Source organism: Festucalex cinctus, chromosome 17, assembly GCF_051991245.1.
Source record: "Festucalex cinctus isolate MCC-2025b chromosome 17, RoL_Fcin_1.0, whole genome shotgun sequence".
NCBI lineage: Eukaryota > Metazoa > Chordata > Actinopteri > Syngnathiformes > Syngnathidae > Festucalex > Festucalex cinctus.
This window is the reverse complement of record NC_135427.1, coordinates 5,187,853-5,210,657: the sequence shown is the minus strand read 5'-3', so window position 1 is coordinate 5,210,657 and position 22,805 is coordinate 5,187,853. Positions and strand designations below refer to the sequence as shown.

Sequence of the window (22,805 nt, the reverse complement as noted above, 5' to 3'; positions counted from 1 at the left end):
AGGCATTCAAATTTTCTTCACTTGATGTGTGCATTTGAATGTGAAGACATTTTTGCAGAAATTCAGCCTTTTCCCACTCAGTTTCACTTTATTTTTAATGACAGATATAATTTCCTCACAAAATATATTTCAATGTGTGGGGGGGAAAAAAAAAACTACTGATGCGATATTTGCGATATCAAGCAAAATAGCACACACAGCTTTAAAACTAAAACAAAGTGTAGAGTCAATAACTATTTCATACTAAACAATAACATGGTTCCCAATTTATATTATCCAGTGCTGCCTCAGGAGTTTTGTACTTATAACTAATCAACCTGGGTTTGACATCCCGGTGGAGGAAAGGGCCCTGCTATTGATTAAAATGCTGAGTTGATTAGTACAAAAACAAACAACAACCCCAGGGGGCCTTCAAAGTCAAACCTGTGTTTAAGGTGAGAATTTAAAACGAATGAAGAATATGAAGATAAGTAAAGTGGTTGAAAAAGGCAAGGGAGTGAGGAATCATGGGCGCGCGTATTTGCATTGGCTCTTGAGAAAATTACGGTGATTGGTCAGAGCAGTTATCAGGGGTGACGCTTGATGAATGTCCCGGAGACAGGGACGGCCTTATCAAGAGCCTGCTTTAATTGAAAGCCGGGGCATTTGGATTCTGAGCTAGCGAGGAAAGCCTCGCTCCTCTCCGCCACCATAAAACAAATCAGCCCGCAGCAGATGCCAGGGTAATTATTCACGCGCCGAGATGTCTTAAATATTAGAGGGCAACAGAGCACGGAAGAGGTAGGCAGGAAAGGGACGCGGGGAAGAAGAGTCGGTAAGCGAACGAACGAGTAAAGATGAACTAAGTAAAAAGTTAAAATTGGGACCAGAGGAACATCGCAAGAAGAAGGTGATGAAGTGCAGTTGGTGTTGCCATCGAGACAATTTAATTAGGTGTCGCCTTAGGACACGCCGGCTCAATGGATTGGTTCCAAGTCTCCTTGAAAGAGCAAAGTAGGATTATTTGTTATACGTCAGGTGCTATCACACACTTTCCATCCGTCTATGCTTCCTCTTAGCAAACACGCGGCCAATAAATTAACAAGCTGCGGCTTTACGACCGGCTCGCTTATGCTCCCCGGAGGTTGTGGAGCGACTGGACGCTCTCATATCAAGCTACTTCCTCACGTCGACGTGAGGTCTTTGCGGGATATAAAACATTGCACTCAATTCCAGGAATATAATGAAGAAAAGTGGTATTGAGTCTCTGGTTCACCGGGTTCAAACCTGAAGGTTCCGCGCCATCTGTGATGTTCTTGGTGGGGATTTTTGATTATACTTCCCCATCCTTGCCTTTTTTTTTTTTTTTTTTCCCCCGTCGGGCTTTGTGTGCGTATGTGAAGGTGTGCAGACTCAAGCGAGCTAATTTGACAGAGTAACTGTGTCCTCCTCACCTGCACCAGAGCCTCCTTCATGGCAGCCCAATTGGAAACCCTCCAAGCACATTCCAGCACTAAATAAGGGTTGGAATGGGCTTTAGATTGGCCGTATTCTGTCAGAGGTTCCCACTGGTTCAATTCCTTCGAACAGCTGGACGCGAAGCAAACAAAAGAAAATGTTGACTCTAAACAGTTTGTGTCTCACAGTACAATAAAAATGTTAAATACTAATAAAAATCTGATAGAGGAGAATCATTCGGTTCAGCGGGGAGAACTAGACTGTGTCAAGCTATTTTCTCACGAAGCCATTTAACTGAGATGGGACATAAAATTTGACATTTCCACAACATCAGTATACATACCACAACTCTACATGAAAATTATAGAGGTAAAAGCATTATTTGAACAACTTTTTCAGTACTAAATATTGGAAAAACAATTACCGGTAATTGAATGTTAATTTAGTGAAATGTTCAGAAAAATATAATAATGCTTTCTGTATTATATTAACGACAGTATGGGAAATATCCAAACGTTATTGGAAGCAAATTAGTTACCGTATCCAGTGGTCTTCCCACAGCTGGTACTCAGGAAATATGGCTGGGGACACATTGCTCCTTTCATGCTCTTTTCGAGCCTTCTCCATCGCTTTCTCGTAGCTTTCCTGGGCCTAAAGACACATTCAAGTTTACTTTCAAGAAGGGCCTTGAACATGATTTAATGAGGAAGTTGTACTGCAGTGATTCTTAAAGCGGAAGTCAACCTTAAACATTTTATTTATTTATTTTTTTACAATAATATGTTCTATGTGACATCACCAGTCTAAACATGACATTCTGGTTAATATTACATTTGTGGAATATGAGTTACGCAGCAAAATCCAGCTGTTTTTTTTTTTTTTTTTCTCTCATCTCAGGGGGCAGCCATTTTGCCACTTGCTGTCGACTGGAAGATGACATCACAGTTGCTCAGGTAATGGCCAACCACAGCTTACCTGTTTTCTGAAGCTGTGTTGTGATTGGTTGTTATTCTTTCCTGAGCTCTGAGCAACTGTGATGTGATTTTTACTCGACTTTTGATATTGATAAAAAAAATAATAAAATAAAAAAAAAAAAAACTGTTGGATTTTGCTCCTTAACTAATATTCCACTAATACAATATTAATCAGAATACCATATTTTGACTAGTGAGGCTGCATATTATTGCCAAAAGATATTGAACCCCACCAGTTTCCTATGCACATTCACCGAAATCTTCTTTCGTAAAAAATAAAACGATTTATTTCAAATTCATTTGAATTTGTGTCTTGACCTCCACGGAACCCCTGAAACTGACTCACCAATCTCCTGGGGTTCGACTGAACCCAGGTTAAAAACCACTGCCGTACAAGAATGCATTTGGGTGCGTTCAAAAACACGCTCCTTCACCTCACCTGTTCAAAGAAGCCATGTTGCTCGTAGGCAATTCCTGTGGCAGTTTCGGGGAACCTGCATCTCTTCTGCCACAGCCCCGCCCACATATCCTCTTCTTGGAGCAAAGAGTACAGCTCTGCTAGGGAGTCCAAAATCTCCTACAAAAAAAATCAAATAAATCCATATATTTCAAAACAAATGTAAAGTTAAGACGCTCAAACGCTATACTGAGAAAGAGCATCAAAACGCTTTACCTGTTGCGGTGGTGTGATACTCTCCTGCTCATAGACCTCTGTACTTTGCTTGGGTTTCGTGTGGAGACTGAGGCCTTTTTCAAAGGCCTGCTGCTCCAGCATGAGAGTGGATCGCAGCCACAGGTTGTGCGTCTTGCCCAAGTACTTGAGCACGCACGGACGGATGGGAATGGGGGGCACACACTGAGACATGGCCTCCACAAAGCAGTTTAGGGCACTGGGCTGACAATCTCTCTGGGCTTGGTGGCTGCCGCTGCACAGGAAGGGACTCATTTCTCCTGATAATGCCTGCGGAGAAAGCGTGTTTATTTTTAGAGGGGAAACCAATCTAAACATACACTTATGTCCATTTTTTTTTTTACTTTCTTTTTTGTTTGTTTTGGGGATGTCTGCATTGAGCTTCTTCCCAAAAACATAAAAATGTAAAAAATAAAATAAAAAGTAGTAGTAGCGACTATATGCAAAATTTCAATTTAAATATAAATGTAATGATTTTTTTTTTAATGCAAGTCCATCTTGAAACTGCACCAATAGTTGTTGTTTTTTCCCCCAGGCCGAGAACAAATTCAAATTTGGGTACTCACCGATTCCGAGCAGCAGAGCATTTTTTTTGAATCAGCATTGGCATCACTAACACCAATACTAGCACTGGTATCGGTGTATATCCTTTAGTATCATGAACCAGATCCATCACACCAGCACCTACTGAAATTCAAACAGAATTTGCTTCTCCATCCCACTGGTCGCTGAATCAGTGGACGCTGGTGTCTGTGGATCTCACTCTGCTTCATCTATCCTTCCTTCCTTCCTTCCTTTCTTTAGTTTTTCCTCTGGAATCTTGGGATCTCCCTAATCTGTTGGAATTTGGGGGTTTCTGAGCTTGGTGAAGGATTCTGGTTTTGTGGCCCTGTGGGTGGTGTCTGGTTGGTGCTGTTTTTATTTCCTTTGATCTTTCCTCTGGTCCCCTGATCTTCTGAAATACTTGACTCTGAAGTATCCGGTTAAGGTGAAGGGTATGGGATTTTTATTAGGTTTCAGGTGAATTAATGAGCACAAAGTTTAATCGGTAAGACTGCCGAATGAACAATACTGAGCTCTTAAGAAAAAAAAAAAAAAGTATTATGAACCATTTAAAATGACAGTATGTAACTTAAGACAACAAATGTTTTCATCCTTTGTTTGAAAATGTGGGTCAATGTGAGGAAATGTGATTTCCAAGTTGTGGGTAACAATCATCAGACCCTCAGCAAGAAGATGAATTATACACAGCACATCAACACGACACGCACACACAAATAAATGATGCATCGCTGCTGACTATAATTTGCGGCGCCTAGTATTGAATATTTAACGCCTTGATGGTCACTTTAATTAAGCAAGTAATAATGAAGACCAATTGATCAGCAAATTCCTTCTTGAGAAAGCGATGCTAAATGCAGAGATGGAGCTCTCGCTTTCACCGCGAGATGTTATGGTCTCATGTGATAAGAAGCCATCAGAATAAACACACGTAGCACGCGTGACTTGGAAGTCTGTCGCGAAAGGAAAATCGTTCTAATTCAAATGACTGCATCTCACCGATACTGAAGCGCTCAATCACTTCAAATCAAGGCCTTTCAACCCCTCTCAAAATACTCCATATTCATTTGGTTATTAGTTCAGCTCATTAAAGCTTCCCTTCCTCAGCTTCTCATTTCCATATTTAGCATAAATGAATCCACCCTCATTAAGTACAATCATGAGTGTTGAGATGGCAAAGACGAAGGTCATATTTGTGTGACCATTTCAGTGTTTTGCATGTGCTGTGAATGTCCTCTTAACAGACATTTTGGATTTCACTATTATGCAATGCCGGGCTCATATGCCCTCCCGGTAATATACTCACATGCTGCTGCCTGTCCGAGAGAATCTTCCAAAGACGAGGAAATAGCTGCACCCACGATCTCTCCGCCAGAGGAGTGGCGATGTGACACAGCTGGACGAGAGCATTCAGCAGCGCCCCGGTCTAACAAAGCGCGGGGTTAAAATGGCAGGATATACTTTTGAGATTTGAAGAGTAATCATTTCCCGACTTTACCGGGTGGGTTACGTTTCACTTGCTTCAGCACAATATCCGCGCGAACGCTGTGATTCCAAGGGGGGGTCGTTACCTTGACTTCCCGCAGAGAGTCGAGGAACTTGTCATGGCGATTTGTAAGCATGTGCAGTTGGTTGCCAGCATCTCTCTCAGCCTGGTCTTTCGTCTTGGGAAGAGCGGTTTGGTCACCTGGCGCTAATTCTATATCAATCTCTACATCCTACCAAAGAGGAAATGGAAAAGTCATTCACTTCACACTAATGGATGAGAGCGAAGATGTGATGTGGAAGTGTGAGCAACAGCGACGAAGAGTATGTTGCACACGCCTAACGTGCTAATTGATGTGAGACGGCGCATCTTTGACGCATATGTGTGAGTGGCGGTGCCCGCACCTCCTCCTTGGTCTCGCTCGTCTCCCTCTCGCGCGGCTCCTGCTTGACATGCGTTGCCATGGCGAAGGCGGCGCGGTCGTGGCTGTCGGCCAGGTTGATGACGTTTGTGATAGACGGAAGCATTGATCCCTGGCAGCTGGTGCCGATGATGGTGTTGCGCTCGCACACCGCCAGCAGCAGCTAATAAGCAGATACAACAGAGGAGTAGGCGACGTTAGGAACCGTGAGAGTACTTGGCACTAAAGCAGTCAAAGACGACTTGTGGCTCGAGTCCATAACACCTTTTAACTCATTCACTGCCATTGACGGAAAAAGACGTCAAATTATTTTTTTATTTTTTTTTCTGGGCTGGCAGTGAATGTGTTAATCGCTGGCTCGGCATAATGGCAGAAACATTGCTTACCTCGATACACTGCTTGATCCAGAAGTGGCTCCCCATGGCCTCCCAGTTCTGAGAACAACAAATGTAGAGGAGCCTCTCGTAGACTCGCCGCTTCATGGAGGCATCAAACACCTCAAAGAACTTTGCACGGATCAGCGGCTGAGTGCAGCGAAGTCCGGAGAGAAATGCTGGCTCCAACTTGGACGTGATGTCACTTCCTGACAGAGTTTCGTCCCTGGATGAAGAGATGGATGAAGGAGACCGTCACGTTTAAATTATTTGATGTCAATTTAGCAAGGCTGAAGATCGACCAAAGATCGAAGCAGGCCCCTCATTTCAATAACATTTCCTTGTGCATTTCATGCTTACATTGTCTGCAACATAACATTAATATGAGAGCAGAATGTTTTTATTTATTTGTATTCAAACCTATTTATATATTTATTTCCACATTTGTTTTTAATATTAACTTATATTTTTAGAATTTTGTTTTGTTTTATTTGTATTAATTTTACTAGTATTTATTTATTTTGTTATTGTTTTGATTTCCATTTATATTTTTTTGTACCGGTACTTAGTTTTTGAATTACATTTTTATATCAGTTTTTATTTTCCACTTTTCTTTATTCATTTATTTTGGCAGTTTTGGTCCATATATGTTTAAAAGGCGCAGTCTGCCGGTTTCACTCAGGAAAATGCACTTTTTAAATACAGGATTTAAACAAACAAACTACTTCTCAATTTGCAGATCTGGGCTTTTCTTAACATGTGGGGGTGATTTTATCCTGTATTTAAAAAGTGCATTTTCCTGAGTGAAACCAGCATACTGGGCCTTTAAACTTGGGAGAGAGCACTGACAAACTGCTCACTGCAATTGTCACAGTGCTCTGAAATTAAACTAGACTAGAGGAAATGCAGAATTGAAAGGAGTTTCGTCACTGGTGATCTTTTTTTTTTTGGGTGACTGGCTCCAAATGCAATTTTGGAGCTTCTGAATAAACTGAACGAACACTTCAGTTCATTCAGACGCTCCAAAATTGCATTGCCGAAAAGATGTATAGAAAATCATGGCTGCTGAGGTAAAATGTACGAGGGAGGTATCCACGCGGTCTCATAAAAAAATAAATACAAGACTGCCCGAGAGTGTCTGGTTAGTCATGAATAAGTTGCATAAACACTGACTTTGAAAATGTCAAAATTCAGACATCATTTTGCTGCACTGGCTGGCTCTCTTGTGTATGATTCACATAACAAAGAGAGAGAGAAAGAATGCAATATAAAAGGAACAAAAAAAAAGGCAAGGCTACAACAGCTGGACATGGCTTCTATTGGCACCACTCTCTTGATCATACATTGTTCGGGCACAGCTGCTTTATTATTCCAATATCATTACTCGCTGTCAATCACGGCTTTACTACACATTTTAAACCTCTCGACGAAAAGAGCAGATGGCGTGGAGGGATACAGGATGCATTTGGCTGATTAAAAAGCGTAATGAGTGGAAGTCAGGGCCAAAAGACACTCTTGATGTATTGCAGCCAACAGGACAGTCTCTAACCTCCCAACTGCTAAGGTGCCTTGCCATAAGATGGTGAGCTGTGACAGTAATACTGCTCTGTAAAAAGACTGTGAAATATCTTTATCACAAGCGCCTACATCACCACCCAGAGGCGCTTCCGCAGACATCTGCATCAATGATTCTAACTTTAATTAGACGTGAAATTATGTGTTTACCCATTCCGCCCATCCAACTCGTGCATTTATTTAAGTCCCACCACCTTCTCCTCGCCACATCTCGAGTCGTGTCCTTCCGGCATAACCATGCCCGACCTTCATCCTTTATGCTGCGATGGATGCAAGGGCAGCTGAGCAGCCGCGGCACGGCCACTTGGCTATATGATGAATCGCGGTAATTACCTGTAGACGTAATTAACGAGGTCCAGAAACTGGCCGTTTAACTCGAGTTCATCGGGGAAACGCTTCTCGATGTAGGTCATCATCTTTACCAACAAGATGGACTTCTCACGAATATTGGGCATCTAGAAGCGGGAGGAAGAGTGTCCTGAAGTCTTTTTTTATTATTTGTACATTCAGACTGCATTACGTCATTTTACACACCTGATTGGCTGCCATCGGCGAATTATTTTTCACCCACTCCTCCACGATCTTGACGACAGCGCGGAGAATTTTGGGGTCTGGCGACTTCTCGATCAGCGAGGTGAGAATGACCTGAATGAAATTCTTCCTCATCTCCATGCTCATGACGGAGAGTCGCGTCTTCACCAGGTCGAGGCTCAGCATGACCAGCTCACTCGTCACTGTCAGAACAGGAGCGTTAACGGCCATAGGAAAGTCTGAGGAAAGGCTTTAGAGGCTATGTTTACATCAAATAAAGCTTAATTTAGAACAGTGAGACATGAGGGTCTTTAGAGGCTTCCCTAGTATTGGTATTGTCTTATAGTGGTCTTTAACTGAGAATCAATGTGCGTTTATCGATATAGTCATTAACTCATTCACTGCCAATGACGACTATCGACGTCAAAAATCCAAGCAAACAGCCAGTGCAAATTTTGACAAGAAATTTGAATTTAGTTTTAGTTATTCATTGTTTTCATTCATAGTTATTAATCCCCATTGTTATTAATAAGAACAATGACAATTTCATTGCTAAGTGCTACCATCGTGCAGAGTGATCGGTCTTAGTCTTACGGAGACCACAAACTAGGTCTCGACCTCCAGAAGTCAATTTAGTCGACTAAAATTGCTCCTTATTTTTGTCGACTAAAGTTGGATTAAAACTCAAATACAATCAGGTGACTAATTTATGACTAAGGCTTTAATTATATTTAGTCAGAAGACTATAACTAAAACTAAATTGAAATTTATTTATTTTTAAATTAAAATTTTAATTTAATTGTATTTTATTTATTTATTTATTTTCAAAATTAACACTGGCTGTTTTCCTGGATTTTTGACGTCTATAGTTGTCATTGGCAGTGAATGAGTTAAATGCTGATTAAACAGATTAATTCAAACACAACATCAAGCGGCATTTGCGTGCACTTTTTTTGTAACTTAAAAGTAATTTAATGCCCATGTCGTAATGCATATACACAGATGTGCATGTGCACACACAAATACATACATACATGCATATACCGTATATATAATGCATTAGGGCTGGCTGTTTTTATCTGTAATCAATCGCATGATTTCCATCGTTAACTTGAGATTAATCACATGCTATATTTGTTCTAAATGTATGATAAAATATTGTTTCCAATTTTGTGGACAAATATGGTTACCACATACAAATGTGGATGTATTTTTCAGTTCATTGATTCAGTAATTAAAAGTAATTCATAAAGTTATCTGAAGTTAAAAAGATCTAGTAAACAGGTAAAAGGAGTGTTGAAACATTGAGTCATAGATTTGTGTTGAGGTCATTTTTTCTGCTACTAGGTGGCATTAGTGTTTCATGTTGGATGTTGGGAACAGTACATGTTTCTTAACAAACTCAGAGAAATTGTATTGTATATATCATTTCTATTTAATTTCTATTTTATTCAATCGGATTTAATGCGTTTTAATGCCATTTAAGGCTTTAATTTGATCAAAATGACTTAATGACCCGCGGAAACCCTGTACTCGCGTAATTCCTTTATGTACTTAAATAAATGTGGGCTTTTATGACCAGTTCCTGTCAAATGATTTACCAGTGCTGGTCTCGGTAACCGTTGGGTTGGCCTGCTGAGGGCTCAGGTGTTCGCGCACCATCTTCTGCAGTGAGCGCATAAACACCGAGATGAGCCGATCGATGTAACTTGCATTGTAACTGCAGGCTGATTTGAGAATCATCAGCGTTCCTGGAAGACAAACAATGAGCCAAGCAGTGTGAATTCCAATACAAAGGACAAGCGCACTCCTACACTACGTAAGCACATGTTCATTTTTACACTCAGCTTGATTTTATTGCAACAAAACAACTTTCATGTGATATGAAAGTTGTTTAAAAAAAAAAAACTTTCATGGTGTGACACAGGAAGGGTGGGAGTGAATATATGAGCAAGCGCCACCCGCCCACGTCCCCAACTCTCCTCTCCCTTCATTGCGACTGCTCCCTGGAGCAAATGTTGGAATGTCAGCCTTCCTGGCCAAATGGATGCATTACTACACTACCTCTGTGACATAAAGAAACCAAAGGCTTTTTATTGACCACAACTGCTAGTTCGGGGAAATGTGACACATAGCTCATAGCTTTTTTGGCCTCAGCATTCAGAAAGCTAGGAGAAATAAAATGAGAATCTAAGTGCTATTGATTAAATATGCTTTGATTTGAACTTTCCCATAATTTCTCTGACATCTGTGTGGCGAAAAAGAACGTTCACATAGGGAGGAATGATAGCACAGCAATGTTTCAGGGTACAACCTTTCCCAAAACGCTGGATTTTGGGCTTCATTTAAAGAAGTGGTTCTAAACCTAAACGTCTTGAACCTGCATGGAGATGGTGGAGAAGGTGGCGCGATCTTCATTTTATTCACCAACAGTCAACCCTATAGCTATCTTTATTTTATTTTTCAATAAATAAGGGTTCGGTGAATCCGGATAGGAAGCCAGTGGGGTTCAGTACCGCCAAGCAATGTTAATTTTGACAAGAAATTTTAATTTAGCTTTAGTTATTATAGTCTTTTGACTAAAATTAATTAAATCTTTTCGCCATGATTTAGTCATGTCAATTATTGAATTATTTCTTGAACCCTTTCGGTTGATTATTTAAGTATTTTTGACCATGTTGATTTTTTTTTTTTTAATTTGCCAATGAACCGAATTTAAAAAATAAATAAATAAAAAAATTCATTCATTCAGTTGATCGTATTTTCGTTTTAATCCAATTTTCGTCGACGTAAATAAAGAGCAATTTTAGTCGACGAAAAATGCAATTTTAGTTGACCATTAATTTAAAGTCTCGAGACATTTGCCAATCATCTAGCAATCGGTTTGATTGCTTTAACTGGCTCCATTTTGCAGGTGAAAAATAATAACAAAAATGTGTGCAAGTATACACAAGAGAAGATAGTGAGAGTCTGTCTCACCGAAGAGCTGCGTGGGGTTGGTGTTGCTTGTGGCTTTTTCATAGTTAGTAAGTCCCTCATAGATGACCTTGCCGACGGCTGCATACAAACACTCCAGCTCCTCATACTTTGATGCCACGTTGGATGTGCCTGGAATGAGAGAAGGCGCAATGTTTCACTCCCAGCGTTAAATCCAAAGCCGCGCTTTTGCTCGGTTAGAATTCAGAAATCTAAGTGTTGGTGGCTTACTGGGTTCAGTGGGAAAGATGCTCATGAGGCGAGAGAGGAGCGAGTGAACGGCACGCAGGACTTTGGTGTTGCCGCAGGTCATACAGGCAGCAATGCCTCTCTGGAGGGGTTTAAAGTGGGTCAGGATGGCGGGTGATTGTAGCACAGTCAGCAGGAAACAGAGAATCTCCAATCCGGTGCAGATGTTGGAGATGTTAGCCTGGGCTGGCTGCTCCTGAAAGGACAGTGTGAAAGTTCAGAACAATAATAAACGGACTAAAACGTCAGGACAAGACTTTTTAAAAAATTGGTGTTTTAAAAGCTTTTCTGAGACTGATCACATCCTATAGTTATAAATCCATGATGAATATCGCAGAAAATATTTCCAGAAGACTGCAAAAAAGGCTGCCTGATTGTTTCCACTTCAAGACCAGGTGTCCAAGTACTTTTGTCCATCAGTATCACTAATTCTCCTCTTAAATACAAAATCAATACTGTGCGCGCAGAGGTATCACTCACAGAAAAAGAAACAAGCCGCTGTGATTCGTACTAAACCAAAGATCGATGCCACGCATACGGGCCTAATTTGGTCTAAATTGTAATCAAGGTGCACAAAGATGACAAGGCCAAGAGGATAATCGGAGACAGATCCATGGCGCTAATCTTGACTAATGAACAAGGTGACCCCAGTGACAAGGCTTCGGGTAGATATTAGGGCTGTATTGATCTTGTGCCGTATGACTAAAAACAGAATCTTTAGACATGCACACGGGGAACATGCGCGCTTGTAATTGTGTACTTGTCTCTTCCCGCCGCCCTCTCATGTTACCACCTTCCTGTTCCACCATCACTGACATGACAACACAATGAGATAATAAAAGATAATCTGATGTCGGGCATTGCTCATTAACCTGACGGACATGTAGAGCACACTCCCCGAGAGACGAAAACCTGTACTGACTGAATAAGACCTACATAGACCTTTGTTTGTCACACCATCCGCAAAAAAAACCTGGAGCGGGTGGCTGGCAGGTATAGAACATCCACAAGCAAAGAGAGGTGCAGCTGATGCAATGATCCCCGCAGGAGTACAAAGAAAATATGGGATAACACTGGGGGTAACGGTGATAACCTTGTCTTGTCTGCGGCTGCGAATCAGACCGGCGAGATGAGCAAAGACGGAGGCGAGCGGGCGACAGATAAGGGAGACAAAGTGAAAACAGAGGCTGAGATGATGACAGGAGAAGGTTGTGGCGAGGGACCGGCAACAAAAGGCTGAGGGAAGATGCAGAGGCGCATGGGCCAGCGATACAGCAGGGCAAGGACGGAGAGTTTAAGATGAAGAGGGTTGGGGAGTTGAAAAACAAGTCGCAGGCCAACCCGGATAGACTCTGGTTATCGCGCCGCTGTCATTATTTTGTCATTATGGCAGTTGGCGCCTCACTTCATGTAAAACTGATAACGCACAAAGGACTCGGGCGTTTGCGTAAGCTGTGACAAGGAAACTTTTGCGGTCCTTCGGGAGGAAGCAACAGTGGGGATACTGCCGTCTAAATACTTTGTTGGTTGTGCTATATTATTATGTAGTGCACACTGAGGGCTATATTCACTAAGAATGCGAATTGCACCACAACTGCACCCGCAGTCTGCGCCCAGTTACCCACTTATTCACTAAGGATATTGCTCTAATCATATACCGGCGCAAACACGCCCACAAAACTGACAGCGTGGAGCAAATTTGCACCTGATTTACCACACATGGCAATGGATTTGCGCCAAGAACATGGTCGTTATAGTAACAGTTGCGACAAAGATGTCATTATCAGAAAGCGAGGTTGGACCGAGAGGAAGCGTTTATAGCGCCATTAAGCTGTACAGGGCAGAGAGGACGACGACGACGTCATCAATTCATAAAGTACAAATTATTGGTGCTATCGTTTTTTTAAAAAAAATATATTTTCCATACAGTAAAAATAATCGTAAAATGCCTCCCCGCCATTGCCGATCAGCCCGGGTTACGTCCTGTGTCCTAAACCAACATTGAGAAATCAATCTCTCTCTCTCTCCGTGAACAGCCAGAGAGCGCACCGTGCCATGCACTGCTGTCATGATCCCGGGATCGAGGTTGCGACAGGTTAATACATGCTGCCCCTGTGTTTATGTGCAATTATTGCTACTGTGACAGTTAACGTGCTGTAAAATGATGACGAAAGTGTCTGTAACCCTCACAGTCAGCGTGCATACAAACATACACTATCAGATAATCACAATTAGTTTAGATCGGGTTATGTGTACGAGAATAAAACAGTCTGTTCATGCATGCAAATGGTCTTTCCCAAGTGTTTCTGAAAGCAGAATTTTGACCTTACTCAAAATATTGACTGCATGCAAGTCGGTGAGGCAGACAGTAATATAGTTAAACTAATGATAAAGAGCACGTGTCATTCATTTTCTACAACAATAACAAATGTGCATATACTAATCAATAAAATAGTTTAAAGCCTTTCACTCTGACATCTCACAACCCAATAAAATTAAAGTTTGCTGAGACCATTTTGGGCCTTGACCCCCAAGACCCAAACATTGCACTTAGGAAATGCAGATACCTCAGCAAGTTTTAATACACGCTAAACTTAAGTCTAAAAAACAATTGTTGACCAACTTAATTGAATTGATTTAAGTGGTAACACACAAATTAAGTTAATCCAAGTTAATATTTTAAGTTTAGTGAACTCAACTAATTAAACTTCATGAACTCATACTTTAAAAAAAAAAAAAAAAAAAAAAGCAAAAGCGTGCATAAGCGTTCTCACCACAGTCATGAGCAGCCTGTCAAACCACTGCAGCTTGAGCTCGGTGCGAGGCCACATATCAGGTCTGAGGGCCGTCTTCATCAGGCTAACGCAGCGGCGAGAGAGCAGCTCCCCCGGAGATCCAGCCACGTTGGTGCTGTCATTCACCTATGCGGGAGGAGGGTCGGGACACTTAATCATCGTCATTGACAAAGAGTCTTCATCTTCCAATATCACTGTGGCTTCCCGGGGAGGAGAGAAATCGCATAGGTCAAGGAGAACGCCGCTATTAGTCAGCATTTCATTCATGTGGCAAGGAGTGTGACGGTGGCATAGTCACTACCTCGCTATGAAAACTATCATTCAACCAGCATGCTGGTTCAAGGCCGACTGCTGACAATGAAACCGTGCCAACTATAGAATCTTGTATACTCCTTTTTTTTTTTCCCTGCTGGGTTTGATATAATATCACAATGCTCCTGTTATTAACTCATTCACTCCCAGCAGCCATTTTCACAGAAGCAATCCCCTTCACTCCCGGCTGTTTTACTGGATTTTGACTGATTTTGCAAGGCCCGCAGAATGTTGTGTTCTATTGCTTTCAAAACATGGAACCTACCAAAAGAAAGATTATTAAAAGTATATTCCTATCTGTTTGCGTTTTGCAACAATTAGCATCAGAATATAGCTAAGTTTCATCATCATTCACAAATCTATTTAAAATTGTATTGAGCTTTTTTTTTTTTTTTTAACATGGCCCTGGTTGATCTCTTATACTCTGCTGCCCGCAAGTGGCATAACCATTGTAATAACCATTATATTATATAGGCTGCATCAAAGCCTTCTGTATGCTCTAGCATAAAAACATAACAAAACAAAAAACGTCTAAACATGTCTTTGGGACACTTTAAACATTTAAAATAGAACGTATTTATACGTCGTTGGGAGTAAATGAGTTAAGCAACAAAGAATTGAAAGTCTGTCTCTCTTTAGAATGTATGAAGTACAATACAGTGCATTGGTTAGAGACATACAATAAATGGAAACCAGGGAGAAAATACAAGACAATTTAAAATAATTTACAAGAAAACAAGCATCTCTATTACCAGTCGGTTATGTATTGGAAGTGTTACCTGGCATGCAATCCGGATGAGGAAATTGACCACCGTGTCCGTATGTTGTTTGTCAACAGGTTTAGTGAGCATCGTCTCAGTGCCTGGCATGGACTGAGTGCGACCAAACACCTAAAAACAAACAACAATAGCAGTTGTCTTTTCACACATGAAGACTGGGAAGAGGGGAAATTGTGAACAAAGCAAATCTTGAAATAAAAGACTATTTCTACTCCAGAAATCTAAATTGTCCTTAGGTGTGAATATGAGTGCAAACGGTTGTTTGTGTTTTTTATTTGTGCCCCACAACTGGTTGGCAACCAGTCAACGGTTCATCACGGCTCTCGCCCCAATTCAACTGTGATAGGCCACAAAATGGAGGGCCGTAATTTATTTCCAAAAAAAAAAGTTTATTACTATAGCACATGATTGTTCTGCGATTTTCAAAATTATTTTGTTTATGTGACAGAAATTGCCCTTGGAACTTCTAATGACAGCTAGTTAGTTTTGACACTTCAGAATAATAAAAACTGCTGCGTTTGAGATTGCAAAAAAATCAAAAGGAGAGAAAACAAATGAAAGATGACAGAAATGATGCTGTCACCTCCTGGCAAGTGTTGTCTCACAGAGATGCTGTTTGATCAAACTGTTCTGCAGTCATTTTAAAACAATACAGCTCAAGGGCAACCGTTGCACAGTTAGAAGTGATTGCTAATTTTGGAGGTGGTGACGACAAGTAATAGAATGTAAATTAGCTCACAGTAGAGGCCGTTCCTGCTGCCATACGGAATCTTTTAGCATCCGGTCCAGGGGTGCTACCGTCGGCGGAGAGTCCTCCTTTCACAGCGCCACTCGTCCCTTCACCACTGGACCCCACTTCTGCCTCCGAATCAGGCTGGCAGAACCCGAACAGGAGGGGACAGACGTATTATGGTTCATAGAAATACAGAATGGAAAAAAATAGTGTATCATTTCTAGGGCCCGACCGATATGCACTTTTTGGGGCCGATGCCGATACCGATATTTGGCAGGGAAAAAAATACAGATTAGCGATTAATCTGCTGATTATTTATTAAAAATATATATAATACAAATACTGACAGCTAAGGCTGTTTAAAAGTGCCATAAAAATCAAGATAACTTGACTGTTCCAGTGTGTTTTGGCCTCTTGGAGGCAGTGTGGTGCCCTGCATCCATGACGTATGCACTTTATGTGAGTACAGAAGAAGATTGTGTTAAAATAACTAGTTTTTCACACATTGGGAAGAATTTGTGCCTTTGTGTAGTTTTATCTCATCTGTTAGTATGTGTTCCCACAAGAATTGTTATTCGTTATTTGAAGGAAAAACACTCCGGAAGTCAACGCTAACTTCCTGTCTTCCTGTTAGCATTTGCTAACTTCCTGTTCGTGCTAGACTAGCTTAAATATACAATGGATGTAATTCTTTACGTTGTGTGGTTAGTTTTACAGTTAACTTCAACTGTGTTGTCATTAAACAGCTTAAAGGACACTTGGGGACAACAGAATAACCAGAATAACATTTGCTACACACTTGCTAGTTGCTAATGCTACAAAAGCAAAATGGTGCATTCGGGGCACTTTCACAGCGTCGGAAACTTTGGTTTTCTTAGATAACGTTTTAATGGGGAAATAATCGGCCATTTGGCCCAATTTGCCGATTTTTTTTTGGCCGATATTTGAATCCCAATAATCGGCCGATTAATCGGTCAGGTCCTAATAATTTCTTTAGAGTTCTCAGACTCATTGTTTACGCACCAATTGGTCTTTTATCCTTTGCAGCTCCCACTTGATGACCACCTCGGCCAGGTCCACAGCCAGTTTCCGATGCTCAATGGTCACAGTGGGGGTGAAGCCCAGACGCTGCATTGCACTGATCATGTGCTGCACCAGGTGGTGGCGCACAGGGTAGTATACCTGCGAAAACATTTTCAGATGTCATACAATCAACTGAATGCAGATGCACATTATCAATGTTATTTTATTCTTTTCAAATATTCACTTGTTTTGAATTTGATGCCTGCTACGTTCCAAAAAAGCTGGTCCAAGGTCATGTTCACCACTGTGTTAAATCATCTTTCCTTTTCATAAGCCTTTGGCAACCGAGGACAGTTAAACGCTGAAGGTTTGTCAGTGGAATTTTACAACTCGAGTTGCTGAACAATCCTGGATCTCGTTTGATTTTGCGCTTCAAAACGTACCCCACACTTTGCACAGGTCTGGACTGCAGGCAGGTCAGTCTAGCAGTCTATTTACTATGAAGAACACTGTTGGACTTGAGAGACATTATCATCATTATCATTATGTTCTAATTTTGGGGGGGATGTGAGCTGCAATTTCGTTTTGTTTTTTTGTATTGTGTTTGGTCGAGGACACGAGAAATATTTAACTCAACAATTGCGTTTTTGTTCTTCAACGGAAAGAACTGATGAATACAATCTTTAAATTTAAATATTGACTGACAAATCTGCTGAAATGTGAGGCTTGTTAATTATTCTTGCTTTGATGTCTGCTTATGACAAAACATTTGCACTCCTTCGTATTTGAATAAGCCATCTTTCAAATAAATTACCCCCCAAATTACCAGTTCATTACTATAAATTTCCATAACTTCCCGTCTTGACAAAATTCCCGATGAAACCCCATGGAAATGTTCCGCCCCTTTGCATTCCCAGATGTTATGAGTGCGATTTGCCATTCAGCACATCTCCAAATTAGTTTCTGTTGATTGGAGAGACTTTTTTTTTTGCTCGTATAAAATCGGCAGAAGTTGAATCGCGGCAATTAGAATCTTTCTTTGTTTCTATTAAACTTTTTTTCGGAAAATCTAAAAATGTTCCTCCATATGTAAATTTGTTAGCAGTGTAAGTAAAAAAAAAAAAAAAAAAAAAAAAAAAAAAAAGACGAGGTTCAGATTTTGGCAGTATAGCAGACACCGAGTTAAACGGGTTGCACAATCACTGTGGGACCGAGTCAGAAGTCGCATCCACTTAGTTTCAAGGATGTGACGCGGAGCACTAAAGCATCACACTGGAGGTTCACTTCGCTCTCTCGCGAGGCAAACTGGGACTCGAGCGTGCAGACAAAAGAGCGAGAGATGAGATGTCTATCAGGGGGCTGCTGCTTGCGACAAAGAATATTCAAGCTTCTCACTTTGAGGGTAATTATAGTCGATGGAGCAGGACTTCAACGCCCCTTAATGACAGAGAGGCTAAGCCCCGTCCATCACATGTGCACATACGCAGGCACACATACTAAAAAGTCTCTCATCTGCCTGTCATTATCTCCCCCAGTGCAATTATGCTGATGTGATTACATTAGATTAGTCATCCAGCCCGATGAGAGCAACCTGTCAGTGAGATAGAGAAGAAATACGGGAAAAAAAAAAAAAGAAAAAAAAAAAAAAAAAGTCAATTCTGTGCTGTCCCTGAATTGGTGAAGCCTGGAACATCAAATGAGGAGGCGTCGAGTGTCGATCAAGTTTTAAGAGGAGTGCTAACGCACGGGTCAATGATCCTTTGCTGGTGTTATTTCATGGGTCACTCTTCTGAATGTATCTGCTTTAAGGAGATTGCAGGTACATGACAGTACCACTGGCAATAATCAATAGGGTGTGAGGTCAGAGTTCGTTTAAAAAGTAAGATAATGATGTGATTTATACGCTGACAAACAGCCACCGAAAATGGCGTTCATTCTTCCAGTAGTGCTTCAGATAATGTAGTTGTTTAAGTTTTTAACACCTTTCCTATCATTTGTACGGTAGTCGGAGATATTCTAGTCTGCTTCCTGACTACTGTCAAAGCGCCTTTGAGCAAGGCACTGATCTCACTCCTCCAGCTCAATAACTCCATGAATGCGTGTCAACTATTTTCTCTGCGTAGCGTGCAACACAAGTATAAAGTTGAGCGTGAATTGAACGTCCCCCTTGAGGGAATTATAATGAGGAAAATAACTCAATATTACAAATTTAAATTACTGTTTGGCAAGCTAACTTACATTCACTGCCAGCCATTTGAGAAAATTTCAACATTTTTAATACCCATGTGAGATTACGTTCAATAATTATATAAACCAAATCTACCAAATAACAGAATCGACTCCCTACATGTTGTCCCGTCCCGTTCTTTTATAATTGACAGTAGAAAAATGTAGCTTTGCCAAAATACAGCCATTTCTCCCATGGACTGAAACTGTGTTTATTTCGTATAAAATGGGGCAATGATGTCATCTACCGGTGGTTGGGCATCAGTAAAGTTGCTTCCTTTGATATTTACAGTGGAGCATAGTCAGATTAGCCCCCCATTTCTCTCCGCTCTAAAAAAATACAACTGACAAGTATACTTGTCAAAGGCAGTGAATGAGTTAAAAAAAAAAAAAAAATTCCACCATGTGAAGTAATGAATTCTTAAAAACACAAGTGACAGCTGCCCTACCATCTTTTCTACGACAGGAATGGATGGAAGAGTTTTGTTGTCTCTAAAATGGTTTTCAAATGTGTGGCCTAAAATGGCATGCACACAGATGGTTAATTACAGTGACACATCCATCGTGATTATAATACATTACATGAAAACTAATCTGTTGCTCGACAGCCAATATGGATGAACACACCGAGCATCAATACGTGGGCTGGTTTGGAGCTGACAGGTGGAAGTGCATGGGTGACCTACTCCAATTACAGCCATTACGTTCCTTTTGCGTCTACTCACCCGGAAGTGCTGCACTATTAGGTGCAGTATGTGGACCAGCTGCGGTACCGTGTGGCCCTCCTCCACGATGATCTTGCGTGTCCAGTGGGTCAGCATTTGGTGGCCATCCTCCATGCGGGCTGGTACAGCTGGAGTGAGGATGGCCATTGCTTGGCGGACGATGGCACGGGCCTCCATGGTGTGGGCCTTTAAAAGGCTGTGGAATACCTAAAACAAGCAGCATATTTGCATTCGGCGAATATACTGTCAGCCTTGATTTTTCTTACAAGTTCACACTGCGCTGCAGTAATGCTCGGGGAGTCGAGCATAAATCATTCAAACTAATGCAGTAATACAACGAAAAAAACTAAATGTTTAAACAGTTGGCCTATCCCATTCGGCGCCCTGCAACAACTCATCTGTAAGGACTTGGAATTTGAAACCACATAGTCACAGTCCTGTTGTGGACAAAACGCACATTTTTTTGGGGGAAAAAGGCTAATCTACAATTATATAGTGTTACTATAGTGTTTCAAATTATTAAGATGAAAAAAAAAGAAAACCTTCAACTGTGCACTTCATTTCTCTACGACGGTGTATAATGAGACACTGTTTCTAAAGTGAAAAGGCAGGATGGAGACAGATTCAATCTCTATTTGAACTTTACTCGTCCTACAAGGCAGCGAGAGTGACAACACTTCCTGATCACCTATCAGCTGACTAACACTAACCAATCACAAGCTAGCATACATTTAGGTACAGTAAATGCAAGTGAATTATGGGGAGCGGCAGATTCGACACATCAATTAGGCTACTTGTACAAAAAAAAATGTGCAAATAATAATTATGGATACATAAATGTACAAGCAAACAGACATTTTAACAAATGAACTTAAATGCATGATCCTCAGGTTGTGACCTTCGCAAAGCGAGGCGTCAGTTGCTGGCCGTATCCAACGTTCCAAGGCGTGAATGCTCATAGGTTAATTTCTGCTAAAGCAATTACTATCTCCTTATTTGAAAATCCAAATATTGGCACAAACATCCAAGTAGTACGCCAAGTGTATTTCTCCTAAAAAATTTTCTTGCAAATCTGCCACTTTATAAAGTTTTTCTTCTCGAAATATTGCCCTCACTTTCAAAAAAAAATAATAAAATAAATACACGTGACCCTAATAGGCTATCATACCCCTGTTCCTTACCTGGAGAACAATCTTCTTGTGAATGGCGAACTTTGCAATTATGTGCGCCAAGAGCAGGTGCCCGCTGTATTTACAGGCAGGGTCCACGCAGGCTTTGGGCAACAGGCATGGCCAGGCGAAGGTCATGAGGCGCCGCAGCTTGCTGTTGCGGGACTTGTTGTTGTCGTGAATGTGGTGGGGTGCGTGCTCCACCAACAGAGTGGAGAACTGCAGCAAGCATATTCGTAGCGAGTCCAGCAGGTCAGCCTGCTTCTCTGGATCCAGAACCTTAAAGAGAAATGGAATTCTTTAGTACAGTTGCCACCTTTCATCGGAATAAATGTAAATCGCCTTTCATACAAAATATTAATTATCTTTAACTCTTTTACTGCCACACGTTAGGAAAAAACAAAACAAAACAAAAAAACAACCCCCACAGTGCCATTTCGCTGATTACGAGCATTCATCAGATTGTCACATTTCATTGTAATTCCATACACCAACAGCCCATTGAAAAGAGACACAATGCCGACATCTGCTGGCCATAGTTAGGTGGTGTTTTTGATTCCACAACCCATTGACCAGGCAGCGCTGCATTTAGACGTTGCTCCATCCATTTAAGAAAAGAAAAGAAAAAAAAAACAAAAAAAACGTATATGACGTCATTTCACGTTTATGGCAGCATACAGCGTGATTTTACTAATCGTTATTAAACGTTTTTGGCAGTCAAAGCGTTAATTGAATTCATCAGCATCCGAGTCCAAAGGCCTGTCAGGGGAAATTAGTTTTAAACCTCCAAAGAAAACCATGAGAAGACAAAATAGGGCAGCTGCTAGTAAGTGATGGAATGTACCTCTGCACAAAAAAAAACCACCCTGACCTTTAACATGGCCACATCGTGACATTTACACCAGGAATTATAGTATGGTCTGATAAATGAAACAGGACCGGTGGGATCACTGGAGGAAGCGAAGACAATCAAAGACAGATGGAAAAGGCTAAAAAGGGTAGGATCGTGAAACGAGTGACAGGAATATGCGGTGGAGTTGATGCTGAGGTAGCATGGATGGGTGTTATGTGAGGAAATGTATCCACGTAATCAAATCAGAGACAAAGCTATTAAATAATGAGCAATGGGTGGAAGGGTTGGAGGCGTAAGCGTGCTGAGTGCGTGAGGGGAAAGAAAAAGAAAAGAAAAAAAAAAGAAGAAAAACTGTTCAGGTGAAGAAAATCAATGCATGGGGGCGCCTCAGTGCACACGTACCTTTGTGATGAAGACACTGGTGATGCTTTCTGGGTTGTCGCCTTCGGGATTCGGCGGGCCGAGCAGCTGCTCTCCTTCCCCCTTCTCAAAGCTGTATAGGAAGGCTGGATTCAGGATGTGCTGCAGAACCTTTCAGTGAGGGAAACGACAAAAAAAATTAGCCTCATGTGGCTTCACAGATCACATTCCTGAGAAGGGAGGCAAAGCTAAAAACTGACATAAAGCAATTTAACAGACTATGAAAATAATTAATTAGTTAGAGAAAAATGTATTTACACATTATTGGGAGCAATTAACTCATTTGCTCCCAATAACGTGTAAATACGTTTTTTTTAATGTAAGTGTCCCAAAGACGTATTTATACGTTTTTTTTGTTTTTTGTTTTTTTATGCTACAGCATACAGAAGGCTTTGATGCAGCCTCTCAACTGCAAAGAACGGATGCAGAAATGGTAGTTATTACACAAACGGCCAGCAGGTGGCAGTAGAGCAAAGGAGATCAACCAGGGACATG

General features: G+C 41.2%; 1 protein-coding gene across 2 annotated transcripts in view; it reads right to left on the bottom strand.

Annotated features, from left to right (window-relative positions):
• The window catches only part of trrap (transformation/transcription domain-associated protein), an 82,300-nt gene that overhangs the window by 31,885 nt on the left and 27,610 nt on the right, over positions 1–22,805 (bottom strand). For both annotated transcript variants that reach the window (XM_077502337.1, XM_077502338.1), the window contains 20 exons: positions 22,293–22,421; positions 21,050–21,316; positions 19,869–20,075; positions 16,918–17,076; positions 15,901–16,035; positions 15,162–15,272; positions 14,050–14,196; positions 11,258–11,471; positions 11,030–11,158; positions 9,652–9,801; positions 8,054–8,253; positions 7,853–7,974; positions 5,957–6,170; positions 5,554–5,733; positions 5,235–5,381; positions 4,970–5,089; positions 3,085–3,372; positions 2,851–2,988; positions 1,976–2,088; positions 1,434–1,569 (listed from right to left, as the gene is read on the bottom strand). In XM_077502337.1, the coding sequence (XP_077358463.1) occupies positions 1,434–1,569; positions 1,976–2,088; positions 2,851–2,988; positions 3,085–3,372; positions 4,970–5,089; positions 5,235–5,381; positions 5,554–5,733; positions 5,957–6,170; positions 7,853–7,974; positions 8,054–8,253; positions 9,652–9,801; positions 11,030–11,158; positions 11,258–11,471; positions 14,050–14,196; positions 15,162–15,272; positions 15,901–16,035; positions 16,918–17,076; positions 19,869–20,075; positions 21,050–21,316; positions 22,293–22,421 (3,306 nt within the window). The remainder of the gene's footprint in view (positions 1–1,433; positions 1,570–1,975; positions 2,089–2,850; positions 2,989–3,084; positions 3,373–4,969; positions 5,090–5,234; positions 5,382–5,553; positions 5,734–5,956; positions 6,171–7,852; positions 7,975–8,053; positions 8,254–9,651; positions 9,802–11,029; positions 11,159–11,257; positions 11,472–14,049; positions 14,197–15,161; positions 15,273–15,900; positions 16,036–16,917; positions 17,077–19,868; positions 20,076–21,049; positions 21,317–22,292; positions 22,422–22,805) is intronic.